The 27,110-nt window shown below is 41.6% G+C and overlaps 3 protein-coding genes across 3 annotated transcripts; all 3 read left to right on the forward strand.

Moving 5' to 3' along the window:
- Positions 1–1,534: 1,534 nt before the first annotated feature.
- Positions 1,535–4,418, forward strand: LOC147242784 (uncharacterized). Its single transcript, XM_086190112.1, has 3 exons — positions 1,535–1,740; positions 1,975–2,160; positions 2,306–4,418. The coding sequence occupies exons 1-3, from the start codon at positions 1,633–1,635 to the stop codon at positions 2,972–2,974; spliced, it is 963 nt and encodes a 320-aa protein (XP_086046238.1). The 5' UTR covers positions 1,535–1,632; the 3' UTR covers positions 2,975–4,418.
- A 2,796-nt stretch (positions 4,419–7,214) lies between these two features.
- LOC147242785 (uncharacterized) lies at positions 7,215–9,616 on the forward strand. The gene is made up of 3 exons (XM_086190111.1): positions 7,215–7,479; positions 7,714–7,899; positions 8,045–9,616. Exons 1-3 carry the CDS (start codon positions 7,372–7,374, stop codon positions 8,711–8,713), a joined length of 963 nt encoding a protein of 320 aa, XP_086046237.1. The 5' UTR covers positions 7,215–7,371; the 3' UTR covers positions 8,714–9,616.
- A 3,234-nt stretch (positions 9,617–12,850) lies between these two features.
- On the forward strand, positions 12,851–14,983 carry LOC147242786 (jhy protein homolog). The gene is made up of 4 exons (XM_086189627.1): positions 12,851–12,983; positions 13,282–13,467; positions 13,675–13,860; positions 14,005–14,983. The coding sequence occupies exons 1-4, from the start codon at positions 12,927–12,929 to the stop codon at positions 14,590–14,592; spliced, it is 1,017 nt and encodes a 338-aa protein (XP_086045753.1). The 5' UTR covers positions 12,851–12,926; the 3' UTR covers positions 14,593–14,983.
- The last annotated feature ends 12,127 nt before the right edge of the window (positions 14,984–27,110 follow it).

A 27,110-nucleotide genomic window follows, 5' to 3' on the forward strand; every position in this document is an offset into this window, starting at 1 on the left:
CGACACCATTCAGATGCCAGTATAGCCAACAGACGTGGAACTGTCAAAACCTGCAAAGAACTGCACAAGCTCACTGTAGTGTTGCCAGTTTGCCAGCCCGCGGAGCGCCGACTGATGGTGGAAACTGCCACCAAACTGGTAACCCTTAATTACAGTAGCTTTTTCTGTGTCTTATGCTTGTTATGATGGAAACTGAATAAAAACTTACCCGTAGGCGCTGATGCCGGGTGGCTTTTGGCTCTCCTATTTACTTCAATACAGTATATTGGTATGAGTCTTGAGCAAAAAAATAGTGTAGATCACTGGTCTACAGCCTTGCCTAAATCACTAGATTCCCAATTACTAATAGATTCAAATAAATATAAAAATCCTGCAGTTGCTTGCTCTTCGCCCATTGGACTTTGCCAGTGAAAGTGGGTTCAAAAGGTTCATCTAATACCAACTGGCGTACTTGTCTACCAGAAATTAGCTGCAAATTTGTGTGCATCTCATCATCACAATTCAGGCAAGATATATAGTCAATGATTGCAGCATTTATTCTCTCACACTCAGTGACATTTGCTCACTCACACCCTGCAACTGTTTGGCACAGCTGCCCTCTGACAACCACGGTCCTGTATCTCTGCTGTCCCCAGCAGCCCTCTCCCTCCACATGTGTTGACTTTACCCACTTCGTTTGGAAAAGAGGAAAAGAGAGCAGTGGGCCAGGGGGCCTCCAGAGATACAAGCCAGCCAACGGCCTCACTGAGACAGCCTGAAGGTAGGTCTCTGTTCCCTTCACCCAGACATGAGAGGTGCTGAGGGGACAGTGGATACAAGAGAGGAGATGGAAAAATGTTCATTTACCTTTCCAATGGGAGCAGTCAAAGAAGTAGTTTTTCATGCACATTTGGAGCATATTCTAAGTGATTCTGAAGTCCCAGTTGAGTTAAATTTTTAATGGAGTGTAACCATGAATTCTCAGTGGGTAACTTCTCCAGTCAATGTGGGCTGTGGATCACAAGCATGCTACATTTATGTTGGAATAAATCCGTTAGAAAAAAAAAAAATCAACCTCACTCAGACTGAAAGACATTGAAAAACAAATAACTTCAAGGCATGGACATATTTACACAAAGTTACACATAATTAACATTCATAACTGATTAGATTGCTATAAAATCCACACTGAACCACCATGTAGGATGAATAAGAACGGTACTTTTCAACAGTGAATGAGAGGCCAATATGCTATGTTTTCTATCTGCAGTGAAAAGGACACCTCAGCGCCTTGAACAAATCCTAATGCTACGAAGAGAAACTGTCTCAAACAATTGTCCATATTTAGAATGCTAACATTTAGCGTCACGCTAACATTACGTTAGCGTTCTGAGAGCCAGCTCTCAGTCAACTCAGACTGACCCACACGAGGTCTCAGTCACTGTGACTGAGATGACTGACACAGGAGTCGGTCATGTCACTGAGAGGTTGGGATGTCAGCTGTTTATGTATCACAAGTAGTTTTGCCATTCAACTGTTGAGAATTTCATTGTACACTGCCATATATTCAGAAGCGTGTAGAGTTTCAATTGAAGTCGCTGTACTTCATCTAACAGTTAACTCTTGTTAAGACGAAAAAGTAAAGTGGAATCTATGCCACTAAGTTTTTGTAAACCAGTGAAACAAGTTCAATTTGGATTTGACATGGATCTGAAGAAGGTCGGCAATCAAAGAGAAATCTGTAGAAGACCAGCCGCTCAGGTTTGTCCCATTAGTATTCGTCTGTAAATGTGGTTAAGTTAGCATTTGTTTTAATGTTGGGGTTTTTCAGGAAATGTAGGTAATAGCATATAGTATTCATGGATATAATAGTATTTTTTTACTCTTCCCTTTATGATAATCACAGTATAGCCAGTATAAATGGAACCTAAGAACAAAGATGAAGTTGGGACAAAAGCATGAATTCACGAACCAACCGTCTGTTTTAATTTCCAGAATGAGCGTACCCTAAAGAAGGGCAGTACGAAGCGTACGCCACCGAACCAGCAAGGTGCTAGAGGGAAGAAGGAGGCTGTGCTCCCACTTGCATCCAAGCAAATGCAAAGAACTGAACCGGTGTGCATCGTGGGTCAACAGAAGGTTATACACCAGAAGCAAGTCATCCAAAAACCTGCTGCTGAGGTTCGTCTCATTTTTGTTTCTCTACAGATGTGCCCATATCAGAATGACATTTTGCTGGAAATATTTTCAGTATCATTGCTTGAGCCTGTGAAAAGCAGAAATGGAGTCAACAATATATAAACCAGCCTTTTGTTTTCATTTCCAGAATCCTAATACCCGAGGAAAGAAAAGTGATAAGGAATGTAACCCTAACCCAAAAAAGGGTCCATCACAGGAGCCAACCAGAAAAGGAGGAAACGCAAGGAAAAAGGACATAATCGAGGCCAGTAAGAGAGCCCCAGGACAGCATTCATTTTTGCCTGGCTCCTCTTTGATTGTGCAAGCACTGAGGCAGGAGGAGAAGCGCCTGGGTGTGACAAAGGTGTCTGAGATGGTTCAGGACAAAGGCACCCCAGAGAGTCCAGGAGTCCACCCCAGACACCTGGATAAAGGTCTGAAGATGCAGGGTGGAAACGTGGGGTGCTTGGGTGGTAACCACATGAACATTCAAAAGAAGGCTGTGAAAATGAAAGAACACAAGCTGATTATAAATGAGAGCCAACAGAGGAACAAAAACATTATTACTGTTCCCCCTCTACAGGCCCAGGTACCAAAAGGCAAAGACAAGAAAGGTCCCACATTAAAGGCCTTCGAACATCCTAAGACCCTACCCAAGCATCCTGTACAGCCTCAACCAAATGTAAAGGACAAACAGCAGTCAAAAGCTGTAACTGATCAAAATCTCTGCTTAAGAGGCCACAATCCGTTCCTTCGGAAATGGGATAAAGAAGAAAAGCCAGCTATGGCACGTGTAAAACCAAACAAGGCTGTCTGAGTGACAGTAAAACTGTAAACTTGGGTTGTGGAGATGAGGACCATTCTTCACCGAACCCTAAACTAACAACCACTGCATGTTAGGCACACGTGTTAGCAAGGGGGTTGAAATCACAGGCAATAACATCTGTCACTGATCGCTAAAGGGTGGCTTTGGGGGTGATCAGAACCTCAACAGCCATTTTCTGAAGAGTGACTCCAATAGTGGGATACATAGCCTATAGAGCTCACACAGACTATAGACTCATTTGTGTTGAGTACGGATGAACAAGTGCACCATCATCTGTGTCTGTGTCTCTACAACAGCCATAATGATCTGTTCCCATATTCATAATCAGAGGGGGAAGTCAGCAAGGAGGACACTCATCCATCTTCTGTGATGATGAAGGTAGCCAGAGTGAGCCACACTTCCCAACTCTGTGTGTATGTTGGGTGAGGGACTTCTCTATGGGTGTTTGTTGGGTGAGGGACTTCTCTATGGGTGTTTTTTGGGTGAGGGACTTCTCTATGGGTGTTTGTTGGGTGAGGGACTCTGTGTGTGACGGAACAATACCTGTTTCATCAGTGTGCTCGCCTCATCCCTCGTGTCGACCACACTATGATGAGCTCTTTGAGGGGCGACTGTTGCTGTACGAGGGTAAATAAATATGCTACTTTGACAATATTTCAAGCAATCACATTAAATTTGAATAAAAGAGACATTGTCTTATAATTTATTGTCCATATCACAGAGGCTTAAACAGTGCGTCTGCATTGTCACTCCCATAGGAGTGTATATACTCCTATGGGAGTATATACACTACTACTACACTAAGTGTGGCTCACCCGAATGTTCAGAGTACATAAATAAATTAAGCTATGCATACTCAAAGTTTTTTTAAAAAAAGTTCAAATAACTTAATTATGTCGAGTTCATTTAACATCTTGTTCCATTTTGAGTTATTTTCACTAATATGTTTTGATTGAATTGAACAATGGCTATATTAAGTAAACTTAAAAACATAGCTTACATACAACTTAATACACTGTAAATCTGAATGCTCAAAATAAATACCTGGTATAAGTATAGTTAACTTTAAAAAAAATTTTAAGTTCTGCTTATAAATTTTCATTGCCAGTAGCATTGTCTGTCTCTTCAGTTTATTAAACTTGTAATTTTTGATTAATCTGAACTTTTTGCAGATTTGTGTAACCTACTTAAAATAATTAACTCATAGTTACAGTACTTCTAAAAAAAAACGTATCTATTAAACATGAATAAATCAAACGGAGAATCATTTAAGAATAAATCCGTTGCATCAGATGGATTTGTACTGTGTAGGTTACACATGCACACCTTTCCCCGGAAGTGTTCACCCAATTTTATTATGTTGCATTTGCATGCACTTCCTCTTAGGACAGCGAGGCGGACTGGCGGAGGACTCGGGAGTAGAGCGGGAACAGACCAACTGACCGAAGGAAGCGACATTAGCACTCAGCTCTATGCCATTGGGTTAAATGTTCATAGTCGACATAAAACTCGCTTGAATGTTTGTTTCAGGCGGTTCAACTTGTTTTTAAAACGGACAAAGTGAGTCACGTTAGCCATGTAAAATTGTTAACCGTTAGGTTAGCAGCAAGCTAACATGCAATCTCAATATTTCAAGCAATCACATTATATTTGAGTAAAAGACACATTGTCTGATAATTTATTGTCCATATCACAGAGGCTTAAACAGTGCGTCTGCATTGTCACTCTTCTAGGAGTATATGTGACACACTCAGTGGACTGGTGAGCAAAATATTTTGTCTTTTATTGATTTCTCATCTCCCCAACATCATTTTATCCACTATTTGTCAGAATATTAAATCTAACCACAACACAATTCCTGTACATATCGGTTTGAGCTTTTACTGTGTTCACACCAAACTCGAATGCAAATTTGCCGTCGCGTTATTCGCGCGAATTTGACACCGGATCATTTTCGTGTCCATTTGTGTCATTCGCGCGGATTAGCAAATTCGCTCACTACGAGTAGCGAGTATTTCCGGCAACTTTTCTATCCGCCATTTCACCATGGGTATTCAAATAACTGTTGCGTTGTACCTGCTGTGGAAGGCCGAAATACGTCAGAAAACTAAACGCCGTCGTATCTGGGTTAACAACACCATCTAGAGGCGAGCTCAGCTCAGTGAATTTTACCGCTCGGTGAATCGAGCTCCTCCAGGGGCTGCGTCTGGATAACTGCCGCTTTCAGCGGTATTTTTGGATGACGACTGGCCAGTTTCACGACCTGCTAGCTAGGACCGGTGGCAGAATTTCATGAATGGACACCAACTTATTAAACCGTTTATTGTAATTTAGACACGTAGTGTCATATAGAACCGGGTTCCCACACATAGCCACAATCAACTTGTCCTCCATCTTCACAGTCAGCCGTGACGTCGGGACATCCTCAACGCTGATTGGCTGTTGCAATGCAAATGTTTCGCCAAAGTTTAATATTTTCAATTTGCGCGAATGGCAAAATTTCGCGCCGCTCGACTGAAAATTCGTGTCATTCACGCGTTTACATAGACTTAGAATGGTAACTGTTTGCGCGAATTCGCGTTCAGTGTGAACACACAGTTACCCAGTGCCAGTGTTACCCATGAGAAGAAATGAGGGGTCTCCAGTGGGATATGGTTGAAGGATCCACTTTATTCTGTAATCACAGACATCAACATTTTAAACAAGGCTCGCTATCGCTCCCGTTGCTACCCATCTCGCGCTGGTCTTCAACTACGAAGGACCCATAACTTCTCTGTACTTCTGGTACATAACCTCAAAAACCTGTTTACACATGGTACAAAAAAAAAAAAAGAACAATCATGTTAAAACAACACACTATCAAAGAAATTACACTTCTGAAACCAACTTCCAACACACAGTTCCTGGTCGCTAGAAAGTGGTGCTACACACTCATCATGGACTCCCACCTTCAGACGCATTTTGCTCTCTTGCAGCACCGCGGTGCGCACTTTCGCCACTGTTAAATCCTATTATCACAAATACGCATCACGTCCACAGTTTCCTGTCACACCACACCTGCTCATACTCTTCATGGCCCACCTCTACTCACCTGTTATCACAGACATCAATATTTTAAACAAGGCTCGCTATCGCTCCCAATTCTACCCATCTCGCGCTGGTCTTCAACTACGAAGGACGCCCACCGGGCGAGGATGCGCGTGCCCAGCATCGCACGTATAGCTGCCCCTGCTATTGCCTGTTTTATCTGTGACCGCTGTCTTCTGTGCTTCACTGTAATTGGTACCCTTTTTATGTATGATTGTTTCTTAGCTTCTACCAGGTTACTGACAATAAACATATTGATATCTGATGACAATTACTAATAGTGCTTTTAACAATATCGTTTTTAACTCTTATTAAATTAAATCAATGAAATCAAACACATTAAATGAAATCAAAACAATTTTGGGGGGGGGGGGGCTCCCTTATTCTGTTCATGTATCCCACACTAGACACTTGTCAGTTTTTAAAGAAATAAATGCTTCCATCCATTTTCTACTACTTATCCTGTTAATGGTCGCGGGAGGGCTGGACCCTATCCCAGCTGCCTTCAGGCAAGAGATGGGGTAAGCCCTGGACGGGTTGCCATAAAAAATGAAATATATTTTTCCCCCCTCCCCATTTCATGTGATTCTGGAACTGTTCAATATGTGACTCAAAAATCCTGATACAATTCAAACCAAGAGTTTTGTGATACATACAACCACACAAGTTAATAACCATTGAAACACTGCCTACTGAATAACTACCCTAAAATTATGATTTAGCAGAAAGATCAAGTGGTTACATAAAACAAGAAAATTCTTGAATTAGAAATTTTCTAATGGCCCTGCAGTTTGGTGAATGCACTCAGTGTAGATTTTCTGGGATTAAGCCAAAGGGTCACCCATTCAAATGCTAAAACGTGCAGCTAATGCGCTGATTGCTATCACTTCAAGATTTCAGCATGCTGTAAGCATGTTAGCATACAAAAATGCTACAAAAAGCAGCAAACTTGCCCTTAATATCATTAATAAATTTTGGCATTGTTCAACTGTTAGAATGCTAACAGGTAAGCATCATGCTAACATTACGTTCGCGTTCTGAGCGCCAGCTCTCAGTCAACTCAGACAGACCCACACAAGGTCTCAGTCACTGTGACTGAGATGACTGACACAGGAGTCGGTCATGTCACTGAGAGGTTGGGATGTCAGCTGTTTATGTATCACAAGCAGTTTGGGCATTCAAATGTTGAGAATTTCCCTGTATACTGCTTTATATTCAGAAGCGTGTAGAGTTTGAATTGAAGTCGCTGTACTTCATCTAACAGTTAACTCTTGTTAAGACGAAAAAGTAAAGTGGAATCTATGTCATCACGTTTTTGTAAACCAGTGAAACAAGTTCAATTTGGATTTGACATGGATCTGAAGAAGGTCGGCAATCAAAGAGAAATGTGTAGAAGACCAGCCGCTCAGGTTTGTCCCATTAGTATTCGTCTGTAAATGTAGTTAAGTTAGCATTTGTTTTAATGTTGGGGTTTTTCAGGAAATGTAGGTAATAGTATATAGTATTCATGGATATAATAGTATTTTTTTACTCTTCCCTTTATGATAATCAAAGTATAGCCAGTATAAATGGAACCTAAGAACAAAGATGAAGTTGGGACAAAAGCATGAATTCACAAACCAACCGTCTGTTTTAATTTCCAGAATGATCGTACCCTAAAGAAGGGCAGTACGAAGCGTACGCCACCGAACCAGCAAGGTGCTAGAGGGAAGAAGGAGGCTGTGCTCCCACTTGCATCCAAGCAAATGCAAAGAACTGAACCGGTGTGCATCGTGGGTCAACAGAAGGTTATACACCAGAAGCAAGTCATCCAAAAACCTGCTGCTGAGGTTCGTCTCATTTTTGTTTCTCTACAGATGTGCCCATATCAGAATGACATTTTGCTGGAAATATTTTCAGTATCATTGCTTGAGCCTGTGAAAAGCAGAAATGGAGTCAACGATATATAAACCAGCCTTTTGTTTTCATTTCCAGAATCCTAATACCCGAGGAAAGAAAAGTGATAAGGAATGTAACCCTAACCCAAAAAAGGGTCCATCACAGGAGCCAACCAGAAAAGGAGGAAACGCAAGGAAAAAGGACATAATCGAGGCGAGTAAGAGAGCCCCAGGACAGCAATCATTTTTGCCTGGCTCCTCTTTGATTGTGCAAGCACTGAGGCAGGAGGAGAAGTGCCTGGGTGTGACAAAGGTGTCTGAGATGGTTCAGGACAAAGGCACCCCAGAGAGTCCAGGAGTCCACCCCAGACACCTGGATAAAGGTCTGAAGATGCAGGGTGGAAACGTGGGGTGCTTGGGTGGTAACCACATGAACATTCAAAAGAAGGCTGTGAAAATGAAAGAACACAAGCTGATTATAAATGAGAGCCAACAGAGGAACAAAAACATTATTACTGTTCCCCCTCTACAGGCCCAGGTACCAAAAGGCAAAGACAAGAAAGGTCCCACATTAAAGGCCTTCGAACATCCGAAGACCCTACCCAAGCATCCTGTACAGCCTCAACCAAATGTAAAGGACAAACAGCAGTCAAAAGCTGTAACTGATCAAAATCTCTGCTTAAGAGGCCACAATCCGTTCCTTCGGAAATGGCATAAAGAAGAAAAGCCAGCTATGGCACGTGTAAAACCAAACAAGGCTGTCTGAGTGACAGTAAAACTGTAAACTTGGGTTGTGGAGATGAGGACCATTCTTCACCGAACCCTAAACTAACAACCACTGCATGTTAGGCACACGTGTTAGCAAGGGGGTTGAAATCACAGGCAATAACATCTGTCACTGATCGCTAAAGGGTGGCTTTGGGGGTGATCAGAACCTCAACAGCCATTTTCTGAAGAGTGACTCCAATAGTGGGATACATAGCCTATAGAGCTCACACAGACTATAGACTCATTTGTGTTGAGTACGGATGAACAAGTGCACCATCATCTGTGTCTGTGTCTCTACAACAGCCATAATGATCTGTTCCCATATTCATAATCAGAGGGGGAAGTCAGCAAGGAGGACACTCATCCATCTTCTGTGATGATGAAGGTAGCCAGAGTGAGCCACACTTCCCAACTCTGTGTGTATGTTGGGTGAGGGACTTCTCTATGGGTGTTTGTTGGGTGAGGGACTTCTCTATGGGTGTTTGTTGGGTGAGGGACTTCTCTATGGGTGTTTGTTGGGTGAGGGACTCTGTGTGTGACGGAACAATACCTGTTTCATCAGTGTGCTCGCCTCATCCCTCGTGTCGACCACACTATGATGAGCTCTTTGAGGGGCGACTGTTGCTGTACGAGGGTAAATAAATATGCTACTTTGACAATATTTCAAGCAATCACATTAAATTTGAATAAAAGAGACATTGTCTTATAATTTATTGTCCATATCACAGAGGCTTAAACAGTGCGTCTGCATTGTCACTCCCATAGGAGTGTATATACTCCTATGGGAGTATATACACTACTACTGCACTAAGTGTGGCTCACCCGAATGTTCAGAGTACATAAATAAATTAAGCTATGCATACTCAAAGTTTTTTTTAAAAAAGGGGGGGGATAAGGGATTATTTTTTAAAAAGAATGAATAATCTTTCAATGCTTTTGATCAGAATACAAAATTACAGTCTCTGCATGGAAATTCAGAGATCTTATTCAAAACACCTTGTAAATGTTGGAAAATTATTGCTGAAAATGCGTAAAAACATTTGTTTGTATACAATGCTTAGTTTTTGAGTCATATCTTAAGTGTTTAATTCCATCCTGTTGTTTTGGATTTTGTAAGTGGGTCCAACTCGTGGACCGCAGTGTGTAATCTGATTACTAAGTACAGAACTCCTCCCAGATAAACTGTAATACAATAAACGGTTCATGCAGTGCTAACATCGGTGGTTGTCCCGCTTGTTATCCTGTCATTGGATGTATATCATTGCAGATCCTTTTTTGCAAGCTAGCAATGCCTCGCAGGTACATTTTTTCATTTTGCCGAGCACCTTGGTCACCTTATTCACCTCACTGAGGGGGATGTAGTGGAGGAGAGTGAGTTATTTGTCAGGAGCTACGTTGATGGGGAGTTTAGCATCCCCACGAACAGTAATCTCTGCAGCAACCACTTCACATTCAGTTTTAAAATCTTTCACTGGAGACAGCTGGGGTTAACAGGCAAGCGGCTGCTGGAAGGAGTGTTATTCTCCCCAGTGATATTTGTTGGTGTTGTCCACAGAGCCACCTGCCAACCAGTAAGCTTAAGTTCCCATTTTTGCTCATGTGATATTATCAGTCATTGGCTATCACAGACGAGCTGCGAACAAAACAGTTTGCTTCCACCAGTCTCAAGCAATGACAGATACGAATTTCACTGGTGCAATGCAAATGATGAAGTCCAATTGTCATGAACTGTATTCATTGTCTGCCCAATTTATAATTGTTTTACTGTCCTTTTATGGCAGCTACAATTACTTAAGTCCCCTTTATTGCCTCAACCAAATCTTAAAGAGAAACAGCAGTCAAAAGGTGAAACTGATCACAATTGGCTTAAGAGGCCACCGTGGTATCCCATTGCCATCACTGGAGTTCCCTCAGAAACGGCATGAAGAGGAAAAGCAGGCTGTGGCACGCTTGACACCAAACGAGGCTATTGAGGAATGGAACAACTGTAAACTTGGGTTGGGAAGACAAGCAACATTCCTCATTGAACTTTCACCTCACAACCATGGCATGGGAGGCATCGCTTATCAGATGTTGCTACAAGTATTATTTATTTGAAAATGATTTAAAAAAGACTCAGAAAAAGAATAACATTTAAATGACAAACTAAATGTTCTATTAACAAAACAGCCTCATTGATCTTGTACTGTCACTTGACTTCACGCTGACTGCCTTGTAATGTAGAGCAGCTAACTGCTGGCTCAGTGTCAGACAAGTTAAACTCCGTATTACTCTTGTCCTGAAATATAAGTTTTTCAGATAAAATAAAAAATAAATTAAATTAGACACAGAGTGTGTGTGTGTGTGTGTGTGTGTCTGTTTTTCTATCAACCTGCAAGCCCCTCACAAGATCAGATTAAGAAACAAAAAAAAGCAGAGCTTCATTCAGCCATGTAAAAATACAAGATCCGATGACCTACAGTATTCTACTTATTGATTTTCCAAACAAAAGTGGTTTGATGCAGGAATAAATCCTAGACAGTGAACAAACAGCGATGAGAGAAGTGACTTCTGGACACAAAAGTTGTATTTGAACTCAGAAAGATGGACACTCATCCATCGTCTTTGTGATGATGGAGGCAAGCTGCGGCGAGCTCAGCTGTGTGTGTCCATGTTAGGTGAGGGACTCTGTGACTGAACGATACTTGTATCATCCGAGTGTCCACCTCATCCCTAGTGTTTAGTCTATCACATTACAATCAGCTCTTTGAGGGGCTGTACTTCATTTAAATCTCTTGTTCCCACCCCTTTCATTACTGTATGAGGGTAAATAAACATGCTACTTTGACAATACTTCAGTTATTTATCCATCCATCATCATCTTCCGCTTATTCCTTACTAGTAAGGGTCACTGGAGCCTATCCCAGCATCTACGGGCAAGAGGCGGGGTACACCTTGGACAGGTCGCCAGTCCATCGCAGGGCCAACATACAGAGACGAACAACCATCCACACTCAAATTCATACCTAAGGTCAATTTAGAGAATCCAATCAGCCTTGTCCCCTCTTGATGTCTTTGGACGGTGGGAGGAAGCCGGAGTACCAGAGAGAACCCACGCAGGCACGGGGAGAACATGCAAACTCCACACAGAGAGATCCCGCGCCCGAGCCGGGACCCGAACCCGGAACCTTCTTGCTGTGAGGCCAAAGTGCTGACCACTGCACCACCGTGCAGCCTCAGTTATTTATATTTAAGTTAAAAGATACATAGTCTAATTGATGGACAGTATCACAGTAGCTTTGACACTGTGTCTGTATTGCCATTGCTATGTGACATGCTCAGTGGACCAGTGAGCTAAATATTTCTTCTGATTTTTATTTCTCATTTCATCAACATCATTCCATCCACAATTATAATATTAATTCAAACCAAAGCACAATTTATGGACATATTAATCTTACTTTGAGCTTTTATTGTCATGAAGTGCCAAAGGCCTGTCAATGCTCAATGAAATAAATCAAGATGAAATATTTGCCCCCTCCCCCTTTCATCTAAACCTAGAGCTGTTCAATATGTGACTCAAAAATTGTGATACAAATTGCTAGTTTTGTGATGCATTGCAGCCATGCAAGTTAAAAAGTATTGATACCTGCCTGCTGAAAGCTCTACTCAAAAGCATTATTGTTGAGAGTCCAGAAAGATCAAATGGTAAACAAAACTAGAAAATTCCTGAAGAAATGTTGAATGGCCTTGCAGTTTGGTGAGTGTACTCAGCGTAGTATGTTCTTGATTTAAGCTACAGGGTCACCCATTAAAATGCTAAACCGTGCAGCTAACGTGCTGATTGCTATCACTCCCAGATTTCAGCATGCTGTGAGCATGTTAGCATGCAAAAAATGCTACAACTAACAGCAAACTTACCCATTAAATCATTGATAAATATTAGCATGCTAACAGGTTAGCATCATGCTAACATTACGTTAGCGTTCTGAGAGCCAGCTCTCAGTCATCTCAGACTGACCCACACGAGGCCTCAGTCACTGTGACTGAGATGACTGACACAGGAGTCGGTCATGTCACTGAGAGGTTGGGATGTCAGCTGTTTATGTATCACAAGTAGTTTTGCCATTCAACTGTTGAGAATTTCATTGTACACTGCCACATATTCAGAAGCGTGTAGAATTTGTTTTGAAGCCGTTCTAGTTCAGAAAATATTCCAAGTTGTACGCAACATGAATCAACAGAAGTTTCCGCGTCAGACACAAATCTGCAGAGCACCCACTGCTCAGGTTTGTCCCGTGTATTCCTCTGCAAATGTGGTTAATTGAGCCTCTTGTGTTGATGGTTTTTTAGGAAGTTTAGGAAATAGAAAAAATGTGTAGGATGAGAAAAGGACAGATTCTGATACCCTCTGAGAAGACAGAGGGGAGCTGTTTAATGAGACGACAGACTTCCTTCACAAGCTTTGAGGATCTGGGGGTTTTCTATACTGTTTTAGCCAGTATAAATGGAACCTAAGCACATAGATGAAGTTGGGACAAAAGCACAAGAACAATGTACTAACCAACCGTCTGTTTGAACTTTCAGGATAACCGTACCCTAAAGAAGGGTATGGATGCTATTAAGCCACCAAACCATAAAGACGTGAGCGGGAAGAAGGAGGCTGTGCTTCCACTTGCCTCGAAGCCAAATCAAAGAATACAACCAGGGTGTAAAACCGTTGACCAGAATGTTGTGCGCCAAAAACCAATCAGCAAGAAACCTTTGGCTCAGGTTTGTCCCATCAGTATTTCTCTATAAATGTACTTTTATCATGAAGATATTATGCTGTACATTTTTTTTAATCATTACTTAATCCTATTATAAATGGATATAGTATAAATAGTATTGTATAGTATAAATGGAACCTAAGCACAAAGATGAAGTTGGGACAAAAGCACAAGAACAATGTACTAACCAACCGTCTGTTTGAACTTTCAGGATAACCGTACCCTAAAGAAGGGCATGGATGCTACAAAGCCACCAAACCATAAAGACGTGAGCGGGAAGAAGGAGGCTGTGCTCCCACTTGCATCCAAGCTGATCCAAAAAATCCAGCCAGGGTATAAAACTTCTCAACAGAGGGTTATACACCAAAAACCAGTCTTCCAAAAACCTGCTGCTGAGGTTTGTCTCATTAGTGTTTCTCTAGAAATGTACCAATATCAGAATGACATTTTGCAGGAATGTTTTCACTATCAGTACTTAATCCTGTGAAAAGCAGAAATGGAGCAAATGATCTACAAACCAATCCTCTGTTTTAATTTCCAGAATCATCATACGCTAGAAAAGAGAAGCGCTTGTGTGGGCTCAAGCCCTAAAATTACATTGCCACCAGTTGAAAAACCTATGGCAGTAGAAGTTGTTCAACTGAACCGTATTCAGAGAGTGAATACTGTTAATCCAAAGATGGACAAAGAGAAAAAAGTCAAGAGTGTGTACAAGCCATCCCATCTAAAGGATGACAAAGAACTGAGGGGGAAGCCCGGAAACCTGAGGTGTTTGGGTCCTACCTACGTGGAGATTCACAAGCGGGCTGTTAAAATGAAAGAAGAGAAGCTGTTGGCAGATCAGAGCCAACAGAGGAAAAAAAAGATCAGTGCTGTTCCCAATCTACCAGCCCAGGTACCAAAAGGTGAAGACAAGAAGGGTCCCAGATTAAAGGCTTTAGAATATGCAAAGACCCTACCCAAGCCTCCGGTACGGCCTCAACCAAAGCTGAAAGAGAAACAATTCTCAAAAGGCAAAAATGATCACACTCTTGGTGTCCCGTTGCCATCGTTGGAGTTCCTTAAGAAACGGCATGAAGAAGAAAAGCAGGCTGTGGGACGCTGCTTCACAACAAAGAAGGCTATCTGAGGAATGGAACAACTGTAAACTTGGGTTGTGGAGACAAGGACCATTCTGCAGTGAACCAGCTAACAGCCATGGCATGGTAGGCAGATGTGTTAGCAAGAAAGCTAAAATCACGGGCGATAGCAACTGTCACCAGTTGCAACAGAGGGGGCTTTGGGGTGAACAAACCACAGCTATTTTCTGAAGAGTGACTCAAGTGGTTGGATACATAGCCTCTTGAGCTTAAACAAGGTGCCTTTGGTAAAACAACGGGTGAAACAATTGTAGGGACAAATCATGGCGGGTTCATCTGTGCACATTTTCAATAGAACCCTGAACTCTGCCTCGGACGTGTATAGACCCATTTAGGTTCAGTAAGGATGAGCAAGGGCACCAACAACCATCACAACGATCTCTTTCCATAGTTGTACTTGGAGGGGGAGGGGCTTAAGCCAGCAATGGGTGGGGTTTAAACTGGAAGTGGGTGCAGCTTAACAGGTGTATTTTTTTGTTGAATTGGTTTCAAGAAATTAACAGGTATTTACCAGAATTTGTTGAATATACTGTTAATTTGAAGATTATTTTTAAAAGAGAATCAGAATGAACTTTGGATGTATTGATCAGAATACTAAATTAAAGTCATTGCAATGGAAATTCAGACATCTTATTCAAAACAACTTGTACGTGTTGGGAAATTCTTGCTGAAAATATGTAAAAGTTGATTTCTTGAGAATGATTTGTTTTTGAGTCATATCTTGTACGGGTTTCACTCCATCCTTTTATTTCGAGTTTCATAGCCAGGTCCATCTGTTGGACCACAGTGTGTAATCTGATTCCAGAACTCCTCCCAGCCAAACTGTAATATAATAAATGCAGAGCTAATACTGGTGGCTGTCCCTCTTGTTGTTGTCAGTTATTCCAAGCTAGCTATGACTCAGGTACATTTTTCCAGTCTGTTGAATGTGTTGAATGTTGAAAGATATAGTTGAAGTTGAATTATTGGTTGTGGCCAGTTGTGGTTAAATTATATGAAGGGGAAAAAAACAAACAAACCTGGCACTTCTTCTGCCACTAGTTGGCAGCACCTGTGGCCAATCAAACTTGAAATATTTTGTCGTACTTACTAAAGCAGTCTAAATTCTTGCTTGAAAATTTTTTGCTTGAGTGGTATTATTTGGAATATCAGCGACCTTAATTGATGTGGAAAAACCCCGCTAACTGGGGCTCCCTGTGGTCTGGGGGTTATGGGAGCCCTGATGGCTTGGTCCTGACCTGCCTGCTATCCTGGACCGGGGGCGTGTTGTTCTGGTCCCCCACATCAGCTACAGTCAGCTACCCACAGCATCCAATGACAAACGTCAAAATGCTTTTGATCAGAATACAAAATTACAGTCTCTGCATGGAAATTCAGAGATCTTATTCAAAACACCTTGTAAATGTTGGAAAATTATTGCTGAAAATGCGTAAAAACATTTGTTTGTATACAATGCTTAGTTTTTGAGTCATATCTTAAGTGTTTAATTCCATCCTGTTGTTTTGGATTTTGTAAGTGGGTCCAACTCGTGGACCGCAGTGTGTAATCTGATTACTAATTACAGAACTCCTCCCAGATAAACTGTAATACAATAAACGGTTCATGCAGTGCTAACATCGGTGGTTGTCCCGCTTGTTATCCTGTCATTGGATGTATATCATTGCAGATCCTTTTTTGCAAGCTAGCAATGCCTCGCAGGTACATTTTTTCATTTTGCAGAGCACCTTGGTCACCTTATTCACCTCACTGAGGGGGATGTGGTGGAGGAGAGTTAGATTTATTTGTCAGGAGCTACGTTGATGGGGAGTTTAGCATCCCCACGAACAGTAATCTCTGCAGCAACCACTTCACATTCAGTTTTAAAATCTTTCACTGGAGACAGCTGGGGTTAACAGGCAAGCGGCTGCTGGAAGGAGTGTTATTCTCCCCAGTGATATTTGTTGGTGTTGTCCACAGAGCCACCTGCCAACCAGTAAGCTTAAGTTCCCATTTTTGCTCATGTGATATTATCAGTCATTGGCTATCACAGACGAGCTGCGAACAAAACAGTTTGCTTCCACCAGTCTCAAGCAATGACAGATACGAATTTCACTGGTGCAATGCAAATGATGAAGTCCAATTGTCATGAACTGTATTCATTGTCTGCCCAATTTATAATTGTTTTACTGTCCTTTTATGGCAGCTACAATTACTTAAGTCCCCTTTATTGCCTCAACCAAATCTTAAAGAGAAACAGCAGTCAAAAGGTGAAACTGATCACAATTGGCTTAAGAGGCCACCGTGGTATCCCATTGCCATCACTGGAGTTCCCTCAGAAACGGCATGAAGAGGAAAAGCAGGCTGTGGCACGCTTGACACCAAACGAGGCTATTGAGGAATGGAACAACTGTAAACTTGGGTTGGGAAGACAAGCAACATTCCTCATTGAACTTTCACCTCACAACCATGGCATGGGAGGCATCGCTTATCAGATGTTGCTACAAGTATTATTTATTTGAAAATGATTTAAAAAAGACTCAGAAAAAGAATAACATTTAAATGACAAACTAAATGTTCTATTAACAAAACAGCCTCATTGATCGTGTACTGTCACTTGACTTCACGCTGACTGCCTTGTAATGTAGAGCAGCTGACTGCTGGCTCAGTGTCAGACAAGTTAAACTCCGTATTACTCTTGTCCTGAAATATAAGTTTTTCAGATAAAATAAAAATTAAATTAAATTAGACACAGAGTGTGTGTGTGTGTGTGTGTGTGTGTGTGTCTGTTTTTCTATCAACCTGCAAGCCCCTCACAAGATCAGATTTAGACACAAAAAAAAGCAGAGCGTCATTCAGCCATGTAAAAATACATGATCCGATGACCTACAGTATTCTACTTATTGATTTTCCAAACAAAAGTGGTTTGATGCAGGAATAAATCCTAGACAGTGAACAAACAGCGATGAGAGAAGTGACTTCTGGACACAAAAGTTGTATTTGAACTCAGAAAGATGGACACTCATCCATCGTCTTTGTGATGATGGAGGCAAGCTGCGGCGAGCTCAGCTGTGTGTGTCCATGTTAGGTGAGGGACTCTGTGACTGAACGATACTTGTATCATCCGAGTGTCCACCTCATCCCTAGTGTTCAGTCTATCACATTACAATCAGCTCTTTGAGGGGCTGTACTTCATTTAAATCTCTTGTTCCCACCCCTTTCATACTGTATGAGGGTAAATAAACATGCTACTTTGACAATACTTCAGTTATTTATCCATCCATCATCATCTTCCGCTTATTCCTTACTAGTAAGGGTCACTGGAGCCTATCCCAGCATCTACGGGAGAGAGGTGCGGAACACCCTGGACAGGTCGCCATTCCATCGCAGGGCCAATATACAGAGACGAACAACCATCCACACTCACATTCATACCTACGGTCAATTTAGAGTATCAATCAGCCTCGTCCCCTCTTGATGTCTTTGGACGGTGGGAGGAAGCCGGAGTACCAGAGAGAACCCACACAGGCACGGGGAGAACATGCAAACTCCACACAGAAAGATCCCGTGCCCGAGCCGGGACTCAAACCGGGAACCTTCTTGCTGTGAGGCCACAGTGCTAATCTCTGCACCACCGTGCAGCCTCAGTTATTTATATTTAAGTTAAAAGATACATAGTCTAATTGATGGACAGTATCAAAGTAGCTTTAACACTGTGTCTGTATTGCCATTGCTATGTGACATGCTCAGTGGACCAGTGAGCTAAATATTTCTTTAGATTTTTATTTCTCATTTCATCAACATCATTCCATCCACAATTACATATTAATTCAAACCAAAGCACAATTTATGGACATATTAATCTTACTTTGAGCTTTTATTATCATGAAGTGCCAAAGGCATGTCAATGCTCAATGAAAAAAATCAAGATGAAATATTTGCCCCCTCCCCCTTTCATCTAAACCTAGAGCTGTTCAATATGTGACTCAAAAATTGTGATACAAATTGTTAGTTTTGTGATGCATTGCAGCCATGCAAGTTAAAAAGTATTGATACCTGCCTGCTGAAAGCTCTATTAAAAAGCATTATGCCCCCCCGTGACCATCTGACAGCAGTCTGGCCATTAGCATCCAGCATCCACAATGACTGGTGTTTGAGAATCTTTTGTTGAGAGTCCAGAAAGATCAAATGGTAAACAAAACTAGAAAATTCCTGAAGAAGTGTTGAATGGCCTTGCAGTTTGGTGAGTGTACTCAGCGTAGTATGTTCTTGAATTAAGATACAGGGTCACCCATTAAAATGCTAAACCGTGCAGCTAACGTGCTGATTGCTATCACTCCCAGATTTCAGCATGCTGTGAGCATGTTAGCATGCAAAAAATGCTTCAACTAACAGCAAACTTACCCATTATATCATTGATAAATATTAGCATGCTAACAGGTTAGCATCATGCTAACATTACGTTAGCGTTCTGAGAGCCAGCTCTCAGTCATCTCAGACTGACCCACACGAGGCCTCAGTCACTGTGACTGAGATGACTGACACAGGAGTCGGTCATGTCACTGAGAGGTTGGGATGTCAGCTGTTTATGTATCACAAGTAGTTTTGCCATTCAACTGTTGAGAATTTCATTGTACACTGCCACATATTCAGAAGCGTGTAGAATTTGTTTTGAAGCCGTTCTAGTTCAGAAAATATTCCAAGTTGTACGCAACATGAATCAACAGAAGTTTCCGCGTCAGACACAAATCTGCAGAGCACCCACTGCTCAGGTTTGTCCCGTGTATTCCTCTGCAAATGTGGTTAATTGAGCCTCTTGTGTTGATGGTTTTTTAGGAAGTTTAGGAAATAGAAAAAATGTGTAGGATGAGGAAAGGACAGATTCTGATACCCTCTGAGAAGACAGAGGGGAGCTGTTTAATGAGACGACAGACTTCCTTCACAAGCTTTGAGGATCTGGGGGTTTTCTATACTGTTTTAGCCAGTATAAATGGAACCTAAGCACATAGATGAAGTTGGAACAAAAGCACAAGAACAATGTACTAACCAACCGTCTGTTTGAACTTTCAGGATAACCGTACCCTAAAGAAGGGTATGGATGCTATAAAGCCACCAAACCATAAAGACGTGAGTGGGAAGAAGGAGGCTGTGCTTCCACTTGCCTCGAAGCCGAATCAAAGAATACAACCAGGGTGTAAAACCGTTGACCAGAATGTTGTGCGCCAAAAACCAATCAGCAAGAAACCTTTGGCTCAGGTTTGTCCCATCAGTATTTCTCTATAAATGTACTTTTATCATGAAGATATTATGCTGTACATTTTTTTTAATCATTACTTAATCCTATTATAAATGGATATAGTATAAATAGTATTGTATAGTATAAATGGAACCTAAGCACAAAGATGAAGTTGGGACAAAAGCACAAGAACAATGTACTAACCAACCGTCTGTTTGAACTTTCAGGATAACCGTACCCTAAAGAAGGGCATGGATGCTACAAAGCCACCAAACCATAAAGACGTGAGCGGGAAGAAGGAGGCTGTGCTCCCACTTGCATCCAAGCTGATCCAAAAAATCCAGCCAGGGTATAAAACTTCTCAACAGAGGGTTATACACCAAAAACCAGTCTTCCAAAAACCTGCTGCTGAGGTTTGTCTCATTAGTGTTTCTCTAGAAATGTACCAATATCAGAATGACATTTTGCAGGAATGTTTTCTCTATCAGTACTTAATCCTGTGAAAAGCAGAAATGGAGCAAATGATCTACAAACCAATCCTCTGTTTTAATTTCCAGAATCATCATACGCTAGAAAAGAGAAGCGCTTGTGTGGGCTCAAGCCCTAAAATTACATTGCCACCAGTTGAAAAACCTATGGCAGTAGAAGTTGTTCAACTGAACCGTATTCAGAGAGTGAATACTGTTAATCCAAAGATGGACAAAGAGAAAAAAGTCAAGAGTGTGTACAAGCCATCCCATCTAAAGGATGACAAAGGACTGAGGGGGAAGGCCGGAAACCTGAGGTGTTTGGGTCCTACCTACGTGGAGATTCACAAGCGGGCTGTTAAAATGAAAGAAGAGAAGCTGTTGGCAGATCAGAGCCGACAGAGGAAAAAAAAGATCAGTACTGTTCCCAATCTACCAGCCCAGGTACCAAAAGGTGAAGACAAGAAGGGTCCCAGATTAAAGGCTTTAGAATATGCAAAGACCCTACCCAAGCCTCCGGTACGGCCTCAACCAAAGCTGAAAGAGAAACAATTCTCAAAAGGCAAAAATGATCACACTCTTGGTGTCCCGTTGCCATCGTTGGAGTTCCTTAAGAAACGGCATGAAGAAGAAAAGCAGGCTGTGGGACGCTGCTTCACAACAAAGAAGGCTATCTGAGGAATGGAACAACTGTAAACTTGGGTTGTGGAGACAAGGACCATTCTGCAGTGAACCAGCTAACAGCCATGGCATGGTAGGCAGATGTGTTAGCAAGAAAGCTAAAATCACGGGCGATAGCAACTGTCACCAGTTGCAACAGAGGGGGCTTTGGGGGTGAACAAACCACAGCTATTTTCTGAAGAGTGACTCAAGTGGTTGGATACATAGCCTCTTGAGCTTTAACAAGGTGCCTTTGGTAAAACAACGGGTGAAACAACTGTAGGGACAAATCATGGCGGGTTCATCTGTGCACATTTTCAATAGAACCCTGAACTCTGCCTCGGACGTGTATAGACCCATTTAGGTTCAGTAAGGATGAGCAAGGGCACCAACAACCATCACAACGATCTCTTTCCATAGCTGTACTTGGAGGGGGAGGGGCTTAAGCCAGCAATGGGTGGGGTTTAAACTGAAAGTGGGTGCAGCTTAACAGGTGTATTTTTTTGTTGAATTGGTTTCAAGAAATTAACAGGTATTTACCAGAAATTGTTGAATATACTGTTAATTTGAAGATTATTTTTAAAAGAGAATCAGAATGAACTTTGGATGTATTGATCAGAATACTAAATTAAAGTCATTGCAATGGAAATTCAGACATCTTATTCAAAACAACTTGTACGTGTTGGGAAATTCTTGCTGAAAATATGTAAAAGTTGATTTCTTGAGAATGATTTGTTTTTGAGTCATATCTTGTACGGGTTTCACTCCATCCTTTTATTTCGAGTTTCATAGCCAGGTCCATCTGTTGGACCACAGTGTGTAATCTGATTCCAGAACTCCTCCCAGCCAAACTGTAATATAATAAATGCAGAGCTAATACTGGTGGCTGTCCCTCTTGTTGTTGTCAGTTATTCCAAGCTAGCTATGACTCAGGTACATTTTTCCAGTCTGTTGAATGTGTTGAATGTTGAAAGATATAGTTGAAGTTGAATTATTGGTTGTGGCCAGTTGTGGTTAAATTATATGAAGGGGAAAAAAAAACAAACAAACCTGGCACTTCTTCTGCCACTAGTTGGCAGCACCTGTGGCCAATCAAACTTGAAATATTTTGTCGTACTTACTAAAGCAGTCTAAATTCTTGCTTGAAAATTTTTTGCTTGAGTGATATTATTTGGAATATCAGCGACCTTAATTGATGTGGAAAAACCCCGCTAACTGGGGCTCCCTGTGGTCTGGGGGTTATGGGAGCCCTGATGGCTTGGTCCTGACCTGCCTGCTAGCCTGGACCGGGGGCGTGTTGTTCTGGTCCCCCACATCAGCTACAGTCAGCTACCCACAGCATCCAATGACAAACCGTAGCATACACATATACACATGCATACACACACGTGGTGCACAACTGATATATCACACATTCAGACATTTATTTTTAATTATATTAAACCAAATGGTAAATTTGCACTGGAAATTCTGCAGCCAATGTTTTTCTTATTTTCTGTTGCTATTATCTTTTGGAGAAATTGCAGCCTCTCTCGTACTCTGACAGTGACATCACACATACTAGTCAGGTAATACACACCACTTGCAACACTGGAGACTCAGATGTTATACAAACCATTTAGATATGAAAATGATCATCTAAACCAGACCAAGTCTTTTATGGCCCACAGACTACATCTGGCCCGTTGGGCATCCCTGTCCTGCTGCATTATGTCAATCATAAACACAAACAAACAAGCATTTATGCTGTGCATGCAATACAACTGTGTTGCTTTTATTTTGAAAAGCCTTTTTTTTTTTAAATATACGTATGGAAGCTAGTATCTGCATCTGTCTGCACAGCGACACATGATGCTAGCCAGCTACCCTTGGCCCCCTAAAAATGTTGGCTCATGTTAACAAAAGAAAAGTTGATTCCGAATGCCTCTTTTTCAATAAGACATGGACTGCTGTATTTCTTTACAGGGGTCAAAAGGTAAAGCCATGTGCTTAGTTTTTGGTACAGAAGTCACTGTGTTTAAGGTTTACAATCTGAATCGCCACTACGCCACGGACTGGAGTTTCCCACTGAACAAGTAAACTGAACTGGAAACATCAAAAGCACTTATTGCTTTTTGGATGAAGTTTATCAGTTGCTTATCTTTAACATACTACAAAACACCTTTTCATTATTTGTGAAGATTAACAAGTTAAAAATAAAATGAAACAGTGGGTAATCAAAGTATATCCCTGGGCAGGCAATCAAAATATATAATTTACAGCTTTTTACAATGGGAGGAAATTAATATTGAGCAGAATTAAGTTCAAGTTATCGTTTGTTTGGCCCTCTAACACAGTTCAGATTTTTGTAGAGATTTTTTGCCCAGCCCTGATCTAAACAAACAAACCTTTAAGTCTTATCACTTGTTTAAACCTTACATGGTATGTCTACAATCAAGAATGACGGATTGGTGTTGCTCCAAATGAAGGGTGGTTTTAACCACCTCTCGGAAGCATGCCAATGTCAGTCATTTGAGATCCTGTTTCATGATGGGTGTAAATATCCGGTTCAACAAAGTTACACAACCAGCAGTGATTACTGTTGTTGACGTCCACATCAGAAGGCATGTGGGGGGATTTTTAATATCAAGTAAAGTCCTGTTGCAGTACTGTATTTTGTACAATTACTGTAACTGAGCAGGTGGCGCAAAGACCAAAATGTATCTTGGGGAGAAATGGGAGGAAACGAGTGCTGGATCACGGCACCACCAGCTCATCCGGCACCACCAGCGCTAGCTCGGCTAGGACGTGATGTTTGATTACATTTCTTAACTTTAATTTCTTCAAGTGCACATTCAAAGTCAGATTCATCTACTCTGTGTGCTTCCAGATCTCAATGAATCGCTCCAATGACACCATCGGCAGTTGGGAGGGATGGGAGCTTCAGTGTTACCCCAATGACGTGTGGCGCATCATCTGCATCAGCTGCGTGGGAACGATGTCATCGACAGGTCTCGGTCCACAGTATTAGAAAATGCTGTATATAATCAAGAAGATTATAGATTATATCATCAACTAGTAACAATTTTTAGTTATCGATTGTCAACTTGTATTCTGGGGTGATGTTTATCTGATCTGTACTTTCAACAGTCATTGCATGTCTGTCCAAGAAAACGATCCGTCCTCCATGACTCTCCCTGAGGATTCTGTCTTTTTGCCTCCTTTTAAATGCTTGTTCTTTTTATTCAGCATCTAAGGATGGGAAATTTAGATTTGTGATTTTGGGCTTTATAGATAAAATGGTAAATGGACTCAATTTTATATGGCGCTTTTCTACCTTAGCGGCACTCAAAGCGCTTTTACGGTGTCATCTCATTCACACACACACTCACACACTGATGGTGGAGGCTGCCATGCGAGGTGCCTACCTACTCATCAGGAGCAATTATGGGTTCAGTATCTTGCTCAAGGACACCTCGAAATGGTCACCGGGGTCAAGGATCCAACCAGCAACCTTTTGGTTGCTAGATGGCCACTCTACCCCTGAGCCATGCCGGCCACAGATAAAATCAGATAAAATCGGATTTATCTGACTGTACATCATCAGTAGTATAACATAGACTCATTGGGTGTTTTGGCCATTGTCCCTCAACACCCTCACCTGAGGAAAGCCCTGCTGAGGGCGATCAAGTCCTGGGTTTGTTCTGAAGCTTAATTACTTAAGTCATGAACAACTTTGTAAAGATATTTAAGAAAAAAAGGGGTAAGAGCAATAGAGGGTGAACTAAAGTGATGGAAAAAATGCAGTAAGCAAGGGAATATCTACCAGAACATTGCCACATGGATCCTGGGCTGTTTTCTTTAAGTCTCTGGAACACTAGAAACTATACTACCATGGTAACATAAAGCAAACTTTAGGATTGCTGGTTATAGTTTAAATGAAAGTAATCTGTTGCCTTTCTGTTATATTCATGCAGTCTATCACACTCTTAAATTCTGATGTCTTCAGCTCCATTTTCCTGTGCTAATCTTTCATTTTGTGGAGTCCAGACGTTCATGTTTGTTTTCTCTCGGAGACCTTTGAGCTGACTCCCCTCCACAGTCTGTTTTCAGAGCTCCAGGAGTTGAGCACACATGTGACACACACACACACACACACAAACTGACAAACATTGACGGTGTGTTTTCTGGAGGTGTCAATTAGAAGACTACAGAGGAATGAAGTGAGTGGTCTTTGGTGTGTCTGTTTGCATAGGACCAGCTGGGTTTTCTGTTTTGTTATTCCATATTGTCCGCTGGCTTACTGCACCCTGGTGTAAGTCTGTCTCCTCCGTCTTTCATCATGAACATCAACAGGACGCACGTGTACGAATGCAGCCAGCACGCTCATTGAACACCTCTCACACACAAACTACAGTTTTAAATGTTTGTCAGCCAAAGCTGTGTGTCACATTTTATACCGCAGTGAGAAGCATCTTCACATTCTGACGTGTGCAGGGAGGCTTTTCTTCTAAAATAATAATACAGTCGTGAAAGGAGCTGTTCATCTTTGAGTCAACGACACTTTTCATGATGGCATTCAAAATGTGTGTGTCTGTAGATCTGTGCTCATCTATCATAGAAAGCTTCTGAAAGTTACAGAGGAAGGTATGACAGGGCGGTATTCCTCCACCACCCTGAGCACAGCACTGCTCTCTGTTAGAAGCCAAACCTTAAAACCGCAGCCTCATTAAAAGTTACGTAAGGGCTCAACAGATGCTCAGTGTGACAGTCCTTTCACCGAGCTCTGCTGCTTCTCTAATAGACACTGATGGATGCCCCTGGAACAGTTGCATCACATGATTCCTTCGCGATCAAGCACGTGCGGGGGAATTCACCTGGTGCATCACCTACGTCTCCACGTTTTCTACTGAACCACATGATTCAGATGAACCTGAGCTCCTTGGAAACAACTTCATTATATACCAGAAATGATTGTCAGATGGCGTGAAAGATATTTGAGTAGCTGAGGTGTGGCCGACCAGCCTGCCCCATCGAGGTACGTGAGCATTCTAGGCACAGGTGAAATCCTTAGTTTAGCTGCTTGAAAAAAGAAGAAAAAAAAAACACAGAAGGTGCCGGGTGAGATAGGTTGGTGAGAGTTAAGCCGGTTTCAGGTTTGCACACCTGCTGAACGCCAGCTTGCACCGTACCTTAAAGCCTGTGTCAATAAAGAAAGTTAAATTCGCTTGGAAAAAAAAGAAACTTTGTTATTTTGGTTTGGTGAAAATATCTCTCTGAGTTCAAACCCATGTCTGGTTTTATCACGTCACTGGAGAAGGTGGCAATCCTCGAATGGCCCATAAATATATACCGGCTCGAGGAAAAAAACAAAAATCAGACTGTACTGCGGTCAACAGAAAATGTAGTAATTTTGTAATTGGGGAGAAAGGAGAGAAGCAAAACATAATTTACTGACTGTGACAGAGAGTCGTCACTATGTGCTCTGGCTGCCACACCACCGAGGCACTTTCTTTAGTGTAACAATAATAAAACTATTTCAAACTTAAAAAAGTAGACATCCTCGCAGCACTTTAGTGCCTCCACATTTCTAGCGTGCTCCTGCAAGGCATGACGTTGGAAATCCTTCTTCTTACAGCCACGTTTTTATCGCCCTCTACAAGTGTCCTGCTAGTTCTGGGATTTAGTAACTTAATACTTAATATCCTTTGGAAACATTTCATTTGTATGTATTTGAATATTTCAAGCTTTTTGGTGATGAGTTAATGCGCCAAGTTTGCATATCTGTTTGGTCACTGCTGAAAATTAAATGGATTCGCTCTGAAACTGATGACTAATTCAATCAAGGCTCTCTTAGGGCAGAACACACACAATTATTAACATTTTTGAAGAAGAGTGCATAGAACAGGAAGTCATTTTGAAACTGATTGCACTAAAATGTCACTGAACAAATAATGGCAGGTTTTGTTCCGGCGTCAAAAACGTTAAGCAAGATGTTGGGATGTTTGCAGCTGTTGATGTGGTGATAGAACCAAGTCGTTTTTAGTGAGATCCCTAGGTATTTACAACCATTTTCTTAATTTATTTATAACTTTAAGGCTCCTAACTAAGTGTATTTTGTGCATAAAACTAACCAGACTTGTAGGGGCTTGTGATGGCACACTAATTCCTGGTAATGCTGGACAGTCAT

Source organism: Aulostomus chinensis, chromosome 20, assembly GCF_037954235.1.
Source record: "Aulostomus chinensis isolate RoL2024-O1b breed Wild chromosome 20, RoL_Achi_v1.0, whole genome shotgun sequence".
NCBI lineage: Eukaryota > Metazoa > Chordata > Actinopteri > Syngnathiformes > Aulostomidae > Aulostomus > Aulostomus chinensis.